The sequence below is a fragment of the Hyalella azteca genome, unplaced genomic scaffold (assembly GCF_000764305.2).
Source record: "Hyalella azteca isolate HAZT.00-mixed unplaced genomic scaffold, Hazt_2.0.2 contig9599, whole genome shotgun sequence".
Lineage (NCBI taxonomy): Eukaryota > Metazoa > Arthropoda > Malacostraca > Amphipoda > Hyalellidae > Hyalella > Hyalella azteca.
Window position 1 is genome coordinate 28,244 of NW_025939667.1, and position 13,448 is coordinate 41,691.

Consider the following 13,448-nt stretch of genomic DNA (forward strand, 5'->3'; position numbering starts at 1 on the left):
CTCCTAAAAAACGCTAAATGGACATGCCCCGATTTCTACTTCTACATCTCAGCATTAAATTTAGAAATGGAATGCGGTTCTGGGACCCGAGCTATAGCACCTGACATGTTTTTGCAGGATCCATTGCTGCTGGAAAATGAGTCACCTGTCAACATCCTACCACTTATATAACCGATACAGATCAACCGTTAGCATCGCGCCGGCAGCCCTTTGGTCTCCCAGGTTTCGAACTCATACTTAAATTGACAACACTATTATTTAGATAACACATACGCACATCTCACATATGCTACGATTTGCCTGTTCCTTAATGGAACAGAAAAGAAAAATTTTGACTAATAGTAAACAAATTTTATGTTATATTTTTGTTAATTTTTAAGCCAAAGTTGCAAACACATGTAAACGAAAAGATCTCACGTTAACATTAATTTTTATTATTGATGAATGTATTTTATCAATTTCGATTCTTCCGACGTGTGGCGAATGAGTTTAAGTAATTATCTACCTCATCTCGGGACAAAGTTTTATTGCATGCATATAATAATTGTATATATCACTCATTATATTTGTATTTTGAGTGTAAGATTTGCCTTTTCCTCAGTGATAAACATGACTTCTTGATAATTTAATGCGAAAGCAGAGTTAATTATGATTATTTACATAATTTTTGCATCTCTAAATAGTGTCCCTAATTAACTACAACCATTAAAACCCTATGATGAAGTGGAAATTGTCTTCTTTACGCACCTCTTTAATTAATCGAAAATTCCAGGACATTTAAATTTCAATTATTAAAAAGCATTCAAACGAGCAAGTCTGATGATCGAGTTCCATCGATTGGTTAATTTGAGATATAACACATGTTATTTAGTTGTCCCACAAAATTGTCCTCGATAATGTATTTAATATAATTTTGGCGTTCACGAAGTATATACCTATCGCCTTTGACTCGACATAACAAATTTCCATACTGGAATTACACCAATTTTTGAACTTAGTGTAATCACATAAATTATTCGTAAATTTAATAATGTTTTCAATGTACAACAATTATTTTGAGCACCAAAAGAAAAACAATTGTAAGTTAGATATTATTCTGATCAATGATTAATAGATGAAATTGTGAAAAAATTTGTTTCACTTTCACAACAAGTTAATAATAACATGATGAAAACCTGTTCACGATCCTAGTCTAAGTTTTCAAATCTGTATCCACTTATTTCAAGCGACATTCGAAGTGGAATCGCATTGCAATGGTTTCTAGTTTTTTTTTTTCATCTCCACAATGTAATTTTCGCAATCAGAAACAAAAAAACATTGTTACTGCCGAATTTTACCACGAACACGAAAACTTTCTTCTGATCAAGGAGGAAAATAGCATGATGAAATACGAGTACGTATAACGTCAGCGTTATAGTCCAGGATTTAAAGAAGCGTTGTCGTCCGAGGAGTACAGTTTCTTCTGGACGATCACATCCTCGTACACGGTAAGTCGGTGTCCCTTGCCTTGAAAGAGCCAGCCAGTAACTCGCCGATGTCTCAAGGCTATTAGAGTTCCAAGGAAATAGTTTAGCCTTTTATCCACGGCGATGTTAATTCCCTCGTCACAAAAGTCTCGTAAGTAAGAGTCTCGGAAGTCTCGTTAGTACATAAATCGTTAAAATTTATTAATAAAGGGTTTGACCGCTAGAAAGCTAATGTTACGTCAGGTCTAATGAATAGACTCAATTGAACAATGATAACGGAGGATAAATCTAGATACGTTGGAATAAATACGTATTGATAGATGAAAACGCAGGAGAAAAGAGGGTGCAGGCATTTATCATGTACAGAAAAATACAATTGAAGTAAATAAATTAGTTCTTACCGCAGGTAAGCCAACTAGAATAGGCAAAGAAGATTCCGTTCACACGTCTTAGGATTCGATGAATATTTCATGAAATCCAATTTTCATTATTTATGTTACTAGAAATTATCATGAGGTCTTAATTTATTATGACCACTATATGTTTTTACTGTAGTTTCCGATTCAATTTCGTTAGCTGGTAAACATGACTATTCACATGGAATTTTCCGAATTCTCATCCGTTCTTAGATTATGTTCTAGAGACAAGAAACACTAACATTCTCAAACTTTGCACTGTTTAGTTTCAATTGAGTAAAAAACAATTGATGTGGCCACTCTGTGAGCTGGTGGAATTTAAACGTCTCCATTTTTACTAATAAATATGACTAAAATCTAGAGTCTTTTCTATAACTGATTGGTCCGGTTATTGTTCATAAGTTTAAGCGTTTCGCTTTGTCTAACGTTCTGAGACTTGAATAATTTAAATTTTAAATTTTCAGTGCTTTCCTTTTCCTACTATTTTCATCTCCCACCTTGCATTCAATGAAATACTATTAACTTGGAGAGCTGGAATAGTTTATCTTCCAGTTTAACTTAACGGAAGTTGTTTAAAGTTGCTTAATGCAGTTTAAGTTGCTTAAAGCGTCAACTCAATTTTATTCATCAGTTTCAAAATTTTCATACCAGCCTGAAAATTATAGACACGCATCTTCCGCACATACCAATCAGAATATCTAATAATTAAGTAAGGAGGTTAGGGCATTCGATGACTCTATTTCTTCTAGGCTCGTTTCCACAGATGCACGGCGCACCCTTTTTCCTTTCGTTCATCGCGATGACCGCGGCAGTGACTACGATGACGAAGGCACCGACAAGAGCAGTCGTGAAGATGACGATAGGGACGGCAGCGGTGCCACAAATCTTTGAAGGTATTAATGATCCTGAATACATTTATTTTAATTTATGAGCAAACAATTTTTTTGACTGTATCTTTCATAAAAATAATTTAACTCAGACTTATACGGCAACTGACTTAGATGATCGACATCGACTTAGATCGAAAAATTCGACTTACGAGCGCCAAGTCAAACAGGCCACTAATAGCAACCCAACAGAGAACTGCATATTAATTTTTCGTGTGCCTATTCATTTTTCAGAAGCTCGACTGTTCGGACAATCAACTTCTACACAACTAACTTTATCCACCACCACTACCCCGTTAACATGCGTTACTAGTGAGTATATAAATTATCACGTTAACCCAACAACATATAAATGGCATATATTTTCTGCGAGTACCTCCACTAAATTACTTTACCTCCGCCAATACATTCATTTCTAGTCAGTGATTCCATTAGCTTTTATCCACTAGTACTAGTCCAGCTAGGGTTTGCTTTTATAGTGAGTACTTCCACGAGCTCTCTGCATTCCTAATGAGCACTTTGAATCCTCTCTTCACTAAGAGAATATTTTAAAGCATTTTTTAATATTCGTTTGAAAAAAAACACCAGTTGATGTATTCTACACCTGTTTCAGAATTGATCCAGGCAAAATGAATATCGAATTTTTCGGCTAAAGAAATGACTTAGAGTTTAAAATTTGTAGTTAATATCTCAACACATAATAATTTTTCTATCAACCTTCAGAAATCAAGATGAATAAAGCATATATTTGAATCGTACGCACTTTTTCGAAATCATAGCCTGTTTTATTTAAGTGTTTTAATTATTGTACCATGAACTTTAGACTCGATTGTTGATCTCATTAGCGGATAACGGAAGCTGATTGATCTCGGGAAAAACGTAGTTAAAATATAACTAAATAATGTATTTCAGATAATATGTGTTGAAGGACTAAGTTTACTTTGATGAGTTTAATGTGGCAGATAATGAGCCCAGTACGTAAAGTGACTTATCAACTGAGATAGAGTGCGGTCTGCATAGTAAAAGTTAAAAAATACATCATAATCTCAGGCTGTTCTAATCCCAACTTGAGTGGTTTTAAACAGCTAAACATTTTTATTTAACGTGTCTCAAACATGATTAAATTGGTGTACTACAGTCTAAGGAATAACGAACATGTAAAAAGCCACAAATGAAATAATTAATCTTTCATTTTAATGAGAGACAAAATAAGAAACGCGAGGGCGTACGGCTGCTAGTGAATTGCCAGAGACCTAATGTTGTAGATAGTTTACGAAGTCAGAAGGAACGAGCTATACAGAACGTAATGACCATCAGCGAAGTATCGCCAATCTAACAAATTGTCAGAGAACCAAACTTCGCCCAAGTGTTTGAAAGCAGATTTGACTTGAACGTTGCTTTGAGAGTTACACTAAACTTGATGTTGCTTTAAGAAAAAACACGACCCTAACAATAATTCATCTTATAATGCCATTATGGCTGTGAACACTTTTTGCCCCAGGTATATTTTGTGTAATACTGATGGTTTTCGCTTCGTAGTCAATCAACCCGGACTATGTAACAAACGCCGAAGACGCCGGGACTCGGAAACTCGATCACGTGCTTCACCGACTCTGGAGAACGTCTTTGGAGGTAGTGGGAGAACGTCTTTGGAGGAGCTCTCCAGCTCCTTACTGGACTCCAGCCGTCCAGATGAAGAAATCACGGCTAAATCCTACCGTGGCTTACTGACTTTCTGGCAATTCTCAACGTCCACAGTAGTTCTTACCTCCAACATGACCACCTACGTCAATTTAAATCAACTAATCAATATTTTCCTTGGCGTATTGGGGTGTTCAGCGACTCTTTGTTTAACTTCATAGATCATTGCAAGAGAATTTCATAGTAAATGTCATGTTAAATTTGATCTGAAACTATATTCAATATTCTAATATCATACAACATTAATGAATATATGAATACAGCAATACTGATAGTGAGTGATTATTATCATAACTGGAATCCAGGCCAAAACTTATGCAATAGACCATAAAAAATGTCCTTACCCAATTACCTCTATTGAAAACAAGGAACTTGAAAAAGTTGGTCTGTTCATTACATTGAAGCTACTATTTAATTCCCTCTTTCATATATGTGTTTTTCACCTGCGTGTCTTAAAAAAACATATTTTTTACTCAGCTTTATTAAGCCTGGAACGTAATAAACGTTCGCATATGAATATTTCATTATTTATATGTTTGGAATTACCTTCGATTCACAGCTTAGTAAGTAAAGTAAAACGTATCTCAAACATTCAATGTTTCAATAAACACAGTTACAGCAACGAAATATTGCGTACGTGTTAAACTTATAATCATTGAATGAAACACTATTTTTTGATGGCGCCTACGGTCCATCAAGAAATAAAACCTTACTTCAAAGGAATCGATCCTGATTTAGTAATTAGCATCCGTTAGCTGCACGAGTTTTCTAACTATTAATTGGTAGATGAGTAGCGTTCCAAAAATTATCTTCACTGAAACAGACTTCATTGTCTTGACGCGCTTAATTTGGATAAAAAACTGCTGTGCGAGATTCTGGATATCGTTTCATCGGATTTATAGCAGCTTTCACACAGGGCGGCAAATACCGCGCGCGTCAAATATGCCGCGGCGGTGTTTACCGCGCAATCTTTCACACGAAGCGGTTTTTAACGCTGGAATCTATCAGTCTTGCAGTGCTGTTTTATGAACCATCAGTCCATCTCTATGTTTAGGTAACAACATTTCGGTATGGAAATATATCTCTATGTGAGAATAATGTGAATACATCTCTATGGAAATACCTATATATTTTATGGAAAATATATCTTCCATCATATATATCTCTATCACTTTAGGGAAATATATATTTATCAATGTATATCGATATGAGCATGTAACAATACTTATGTAACAATGTTTTTGCAACAATGTTTATTTACCGACATTTATGTGACAGTATCAGTCTATAATTATCTATCAGCAGGGAGCGTACCGGTCATGGAAAACCTGGAAAGTCATGGGATTTCATTTCAGGTCATGGAAAGCCATAAAACAAAAGGCGTTTTGATTTCCCTCAGTAAGGTTGATATTGGTTACATGGCCAGGACAAAAAAAAAGCTTGCAGACTAGAAGGCACGAGCACTGCAAGTTCTCACTGTCAAGACACGAGCGCAGGACTTCATGCAGGATGTAGTCCAAAAGCTACTGGACAAGAGCCCTATCACTCAGGCTATCAGGTAAGTCTTTGGTAGGAACCTGAGATGGCCTTGGTGCCAAAAGTCTTCAACAAGAAGGACTGGAAGGAAGCCGACAAGACACGTTTGAAGAACCGTCTCACTTTGCTTGTTGTTGCCACGAGATGCCCTAACACAAATGTGGATGGTGTTGTGCGATGAAATGTGCAACTTTAGAGATGAATCACAAGATTGCAGTAAACTGAACGCACATTTTCGAGCATTTTCAACTTCTGATCGACTAGACACTTTTTGGCATGACATTCTGTCAAAGAGCACCTACAAGAAGCTCTGGAATGTAGTGCAGATTCTCATGCTCCAGTCTCGTGGCCAAGACACGGTTGAAAGAGGGTTTTCGTTCAAGAAGGAAGTCATGACACATAACATGAAAAAGCGATCGGCGGTTGCCCTGCGTGCTGTGGTTGATCATTTTGCACATGTAGGTGCCCTGTACAAGATGACCATCGCCAAGAAGATGCTGCTTGCAGCTGGTAGTACCAAGACAGCCTACAATAATTATTTGACAGAAGAGAAAGAGCAGAATGCGAGGGCCCAGAAAACCCAGAAGAGGAAGGCTCTGTTGAATGAGCTGATGAACTGAAGAAGAAGAAAAGGCGTACGGAGGAGGGCATCAAGACGCTTGAGCAAGCAGCAGATGAATATGCAGAAGCAATGGAGAGAAAGGGGGAATTGAAAATTGTCGCCAAGTTCAACGTCATGAGACGATCTTTGAAAACAAAGCAACAGGAACTAGACACTCTTGAACTGAACATTGAAGAAAAAGTTGATGAAAAAGCTGCAGGTGAATGTTAGGGTTGTGGCGTTGAAGAGTGTTCTGAGCTGTATTGACATTATCATATGTAATCTTGTTTGCCTTGATCAATACAGTATTTGTTGCGATTTGACACTATTGAATTCATAATATTTCCAGTGTGGGCTTGATTTTCAGATATGTCATTTTTGATTCTCATGCACTGTTCGCCTGCTCTATGCATTTACCCATTTGTTGTTTATCAACTGTAGGAGATGATAGAATATGCACGGTTAGTTTTTCAGTCATGCTAGACCTATCGTATACGAGTCTTGGAAAATTATATTGATGGTCACGGAGATTCATAGAAATTTTTTTCTAAGTACCGGTACGCACCCAGTGTCATTCCTGCAGTGCTGTTTATTATGCATCTAAAATACGGTCCCACTATCTGTACCACACTAGGACGTGGCGTCAAAAACCGCCTTGTGTGAAAGATTACATTGAATACCATTGCAAGTTAAACTGTCGCGGCAAATCTGCCGCTGCAGTTTAAGCAGGACACACGCGGGCGTCAGGCATCAAATTCTACGCCCCGTTAAAAGCCGTCGTGTGTGAACAGCATGCAGTGCGCATTTTGTATGTTCGCTAAGGTTCGGAGGTAAATACCGTCGGACGCTGACGGTATTTACTACCTGTGTGAAAGGTGCCTGATATTCTAGAATTACGCTCTGCTAGCCCGGCAGTACTATATATCTGCATTCAGAAAACTTGTGCAAGTATTATCGTTGCGACATCTGCATCTTTAGTGAGTAGCACATCCAAAGGAAAATTCCATCGAAAAATTGTTACGGAATTATTATAAACTACCTTCTTAAAATACAATTACACTAACCAGTGCAATTGTTACTGTCACTTTATTACCTATACCTGTAGATGGTTCTGCTATCAACTCAAATAATGTCTAATATATAAAATTTAAACAAAACGCAGTAAGTTAACTTTGGCCGTAGTTCCATGTAATTGTGGAAGCCCTTTGAGGGGGTATAATTGTTTTATCATGCACTTGGTTGTTTGCATCACTTCTCCAATCTCTTGAAAATATAGCATGATCAACATAAATTTTGAACTTTAAGCAGTCTAACATTTTTCTCTCTGTTGGACACCTTTTTGACACGTGATGCATGCCGAAGAACAAGAATGAGTGGCATCCAGTAATATGTGGGCAAATAATATACTCACAATAAATCGTTCAGAACATTTCCATTTTCGTATATTGTTTGGAGCAATAAGTGTATTACGTTGGCCCTGTAATTGCCTTGTCTCTCCTCTTTCGACATCCTAATCGGTCATAGGCAGGATTTATTTCCCTGTTCGTCTCACTACAGCATACAGAGTAAACTCGGTTTACATTCTCTGGATCTCAACTCCTTCCAATTAAGAGCGGCCGGTGTTGTCTTTACTCGTATAGGTTCGTGTTTAGTTATTACTGGTAAAACACGGGGATCATCAGTGCAGGTACCAAACACGTTTTGAAAGATTCGACAAGCATTTTTTCGATGGATGATGTACTTTTTAGTTTCGTATCTCAGGCACATTGTAAAAATAAATAATGCATAAAAACTCATTTAATCCTGTGTAATAGTGTTTTGGAGCGGCCTCAGGCAACCAAAGTAATTTTCTAGCGAATTTTACGTTAGATATGAACTGTTAATATATACTACAGATATAAGCTGACGAATAATATCAACCAACCGCAAATTAATTCGTTTCACATAAAATACTCTAAAGTTGATTGATCATGAATGCTGTAAGGGACAGAAATCGTTATTATTCAAGGTAATCAAGGTATTAATGTGAAATTATTAGGCGGTAATTTTCATTTCATAAATCGTTTATTGTCAGAAATTTTAAATTGTCATTTTTATTTAAAGGATGAGGTGATAAAATTATTTTGCCATAAATAGCCGTGGAAGTATGTGCTTTGTACACACCTCCACGTAGCACATACCTACAAAGGAGCACATTTTGCCGTGGATGTATGTGTGCTGCTTTTGTATGTGAATATGTAAACATAGTTATGTTTAGATGCAATTTTAAACGAATTGCGTGAATATATAGTTTTTTTCTGAATACATTATACAACTGATTATTCATTTATTTCATTTGTTTCTTAGCCTTTAATCCAGAGTTAGCCACGAATTTCAGCTTCAGTGAAAAAATAGAAATATTTGCCGTGATGAGTTTTTGTCGAAATTAGTCTGGCTGCTACTCCTTCGACAGCATATCCAGCTCTGCCAGCGTTCACTTTAAATAAGCCATAATATATGGTTTAGCCAGCGTTCAATTCAACTCGGTACTGACAGCTCAGCCAGTGTTCACTGCAACTCACACAGCATTTACAGCTCAGCCAGCTGTTCTGTATTGCTACATGTTCCATAATTTTTCTTCTTTTTTAAATGCAATAGACTTGATGAGACAGAAGCCAGATATTCCTTCAAATGTGCGTATTTAAACAAATACGAAACATTTTTAATTTCTACCCCAGACTGGGATAAATTTACCCTATACACTTTGGTCGCACAACAATTATTTGCCGGCTGCTGGTCGGATATCATCTGCCTGCTTCAATTGAAAACAAAAGCCCTACCTCAAACTCACGCACCAAAATTAAGGCATAAGTGGTCCTTGACTACAACATAAGGGGTTTTGGTGTCTCAATAAACTTTTCTCTTGAAATTTAATTTTTTTGGCATTGTTTCAGTGGCTATGTAAATGTGCAGGTATTATTTAAATTTTTGCCTTTGTGTTTAAATCACATTTTACAAACATATTAAAGATCGAGAAAACATAGCAGGCTTTAAAACTTTCTTGCCTATGGCCTATCGAAAAATCCAGGCTCACTTTCTCTTTTGGTATAATCCTGTATTACCAAACAACCGGGCGAATTCAATTCCAATAATGTTTCATATTTTAAATCGATTTGGTTGCGAAAAAGATTCAATATTGTAGCATCATATTCGTTACGAAGGATTTGAAAAACGCGACTTTTCGTACTTTCTTATTAAAATCGATTTCTGCGAAACAAACAAAACAATGGGGAACATTAGTAAAAATTAGTATTGCACATGTGGTAACTAAGCTAAGTAAAACACTTTATTACGACTATGAACATATTGATCTTAAAATCGCAGGTAAATATTCAGTTCACGATTCCTAATTAAAATACGTACCAAATATTTCCCTCAACCAAGTAAGTCGAGAGCCAGCATCGAACTGAATCATAACCGTTAATTAAAATCGACTATAGCTATGCATGACACACACGCGCCAGGCGGACAATATATTTGACGAAGTACCGTAAGAACTTAAAACTTAACAAATATCTTTAAACCATAACAGCAACACACTGCTAGTTTTTTATAAAATTCTCTTAAAAGTTTGGCTGCCAATTGGTGGGATCAATTGCCATTTTTCCCTTAAAATATTGCTTCATTTCTCACCAGCCTCTTGTAAGAGGGTGCTGGAAAAAAACACGTTGGTGTAATTTGTTCCTGTCACAACCGCTATAATTAAACTTTACTATCAGCAATATATTGCATTTTATGGGTGGCTTATAAGCTGTAAAATCTACCAACCATCAGTACCTTTAGCCTTAGAGAAAAAGATGAAACTCAGCGAACTTTTTAGTAGCGAAAAATATAATGATTCTTGCGTTGTTTTTTATGTGCGTTACTGCAAAAAAATTTATTTTAGGGTCGAATGTTGCGAAGATTAATGATGTCCGCATAAAATATTTTGTACAACTCCCGTATTAAGTCTTGTTGAATACAGAGAGCACATTCCACAATGAGCGGCTCAACGCAGCATGTCGGGTCTGAGCTAAGCCAGCTTGCTTTGAATTATTAAAATAGAACAATATGTGCAAAACGAGCTTGAAATACGAAAATAAAACTTCATTCATTACAAAATTATTTAAGATAAAAATGGTACAAACGAAAAGGACTTGTCCTCTATTATGAAACAATCGAGATAGGCGGAATGGTACACGAGTTCAATTCTACTGCAAACTTTATTCTTATCAAGTAAGTCGCGGTGCAATTAAACTGAGAAAAAAAATTCGTTTCGTCGTTTCTCTTTTAAAGCATTTCTGCTCAAATGTTCAAATATCGATATCACTCTTTTAGAACCAATTAAGATCCATGCAGACATGTAATAATTATTTCATCTTGACATGTCGATGTAATGCTTTTGATGAGGCAGCGAATGAAATTTGATGCAGCACTCTACGGCATTTGATGCACAACTGCATGACATACATGTATGAATGATGCAATCTTGAATGGGTCAAACTTATTTCATATTCGCTAACTTGGTCAGAAACTCCGTGTCGATCCGAGACACGGAGCAGTAGCAATATATACGGGATGAAGCTGTTACTCACTAAAGCTCTTGGGGTGATAAGTTAATAATAATTACAAAAACAATTTAAATGTGGCAAGTTCTCTCAGACATTACATGTCCATGAAGAAATGAAAAAAAAATATGCGCCAGGTAATTAGTTATCCTACCACCCTAGACATGGGAGAATTTTCCCTCGTTAATAATTTTGAGAAAATACGTTAATAAATCGGTCAATTTAGAATATTCTGAACTTAGTATACTTGAATCCGATCAACAGGCCAGCTAGATTAATATTTAAGGGGAAATTTCTCAGAAATTTACTGTTTCGAACTACTTGTTTGGTTATTACATTCGATACAACATCGTCCATTTAAGTGGGAGGCTCCAACCATATAAGCTAGCTTTACTGCTACCACTTCATTAGCAGTCTCTTTAAAATGCAACAGATGTTGACAGGCATATTAAAAAGTTCGTGTCTAACTCTCACGATTTAAGAAACTGCCGAGTTAGAGAAATACATTAATTGGAGCGTAAAGCAAATGAGGTGCTCCAGTGAATATGAATGAAAACAAGTGACCTAAATAACTGCCTAAAAACACTACACTGTTCATTTAATTTACCTCCATTGAATAAATTTTGGTATTTTTTAACTAGAGTTAGGACGCAAGTGGATTATTAATTGGACGCAAAATCCATGAGCTCGTAGATTTAATGGTTTCACAAACAACATGTCACCGCCTGCGTTCAAATTTTGCGGTAATTTCAGCACCAATTCCTGTTTTTGCGGCGAAGCTCCAAGGAAAAGAGTGGGGATCCATAGGTGGCAACAATCGGGCACTGAAATTGACGATTTCAAAAAAGCGACCTGCGATCAACGCGACCTGCAGGAGCACGGTGGTCACTTCATTCAACGGTGGAAAATAATGGTACTATTTGTGGATTTTTATTTACTTACTAATTTGTATACCAGTTTCAACAAAGATTAGTAAGATTTCAAATTAGTTTGCACTCTGGACAAATAGGGAATATATATGTATATTCCACATCTGCAGCTATACATATTTGGTTCCGCTGCTTTCGGAAATTTATCTAATTTTCTTGTTAGCCACTTCGCAATTATTATATCCTCGATTTGCAGAAGGACATCTCCATATAAATACCTAATAAGCTTACTATATTAACATTTTTAATGACCTTAAAGCAATGTTGATAATTTCAAAACACTTACTATGTTTCCTTTGTAATTACGAGAGTCCCCGACCACTTTAACAGTGGTGTCAATTTGGGCGCTGTAATTAGCGCCGCTGAAGCGAGCTTCAGCCTTTAGGATCAAAGAAAATGAGCTCGTTAATTGCGGAACTGGAGGCTTCATTGAAAGTACCGACATTCTCACGTAGACAGGGATGCGCCTATATAATTTCTTAAGTGTAAATGCAAGAGTTTCTTTTTACGAAAATTTTATATGAGTAAGACTTTTACCGCTAAAATCTCCTTCAATTACAAACATTTTAAGAGAAAGAACGCCTAAAGCATCATGCAAATAAAACTTTATTAAACAAATCAGGCTTTAATGTCAGAACAAAGTTTTTGATTCTATAAGACGACATTACCAAATTTTAAAATGTAAAAACAAATAATGTACGACTCAAACTGACTGACTAATCGCTTCCAAATGTGATTAAATCAAAAACAGTTTTCCATTTTTATTTAAACTCAGAATAGTTTGTGCTGGTCGTGTTTGCAAACACTACCGTGCCAAAAAATCACGTAGTAGACAATTAGTTTGCAAAAAAAAGTATGTTAAGCCTCTCATACAGACATGATGTCATCCAGTGGGGTTATCCTGCGTCGGGCTAGCAATTTAGGAATTGGCGATCAATGATCTTTCTTTAAAAGAAAAATTTTCTCAGGAAGGTTTTTAATATATTTTTATTTCAATTCCTAATGGATATGGATTTTGTGGCGTTACAATGATATCAAAGCGTCTAGTCAGATTCATCGAAAGATTAATGTACGAGCCGTAGTAATTATTATTTTTGTTATTAATAAAATTATTATTATTGTAATTCAATTATTAATTATTATTATTTTTAATTTTATCGCTATTTATGTTCAACTTAATCGATAGTGACTCTGGTTATCTTAATTCGTAAGTGAGTGTTGAATGTTTTGAGTTGTTTCAGCATAGCTACGGTTAGATTAAGAAATTCTTTATTTGTACTTTTCATTCATTGGAATTTGCTTGCCCTGTCTTCGCACCTTCAAAAC

The 13,448-nt window shown here is 36.1% G+C and overlaps 1 protein-coding gene across 1 annotated transcript; it reads left to right on the forward strand.

Moving 5' to 3' along the window:
- The first annotated feature begins 1,475 nt into the window (after window positions 1-1,475).
- On the forward strand, window positions 1,476-4,832 carry LOC108667818. Its single transcript, XM_018154888.2, has 4 exons — window positions 1,476-1,487; window positions 2,646-2,775; window positions 3,004-3,081; window positions 4,309-4,832. Exons 2-4 carry the CDS (start codon window positions 2,646-2,648, stop codon window positions 4,629-4,631), a joined length of 531 nt encoding a protein of 176 aa, XP_018010377.1. The 5' UTR covers window positions 1,476-1,487; the 3' UTR covers window positions 4,632-4,832.
- The last annotated feature ends 8,616 nt before the right edge of the window (window positions 4,833-13,448 follow it).

What these genes read in the sequence shown, in the direction of transcription:
- LOC108667818 (XM_018154888.2), top strand. Translation starts at nt 2,646, where the DNA reads ATGCACGGCGCACCCTTTTTCCTTTCGTTCATCGCGATGACCGCGGCA. An exon ending in GGTGCCACAAATCTTTGAAG is followed by an intron (nt 2,776 to 3,003) that starts GTATTAATGATC and finishes TTCATTTTTCAG; the next exon opens with AAGCTCGACTGTTCGGACAA. An exon ending in CCCGTTAACATGCGTTACTA is followed by an intron (nt 3,082 to 4,308) that starts GTGAGTATATAA and finishes TTCGCTTCGTAG; the next exon opens with TCAATCAACCCGGACTATGT.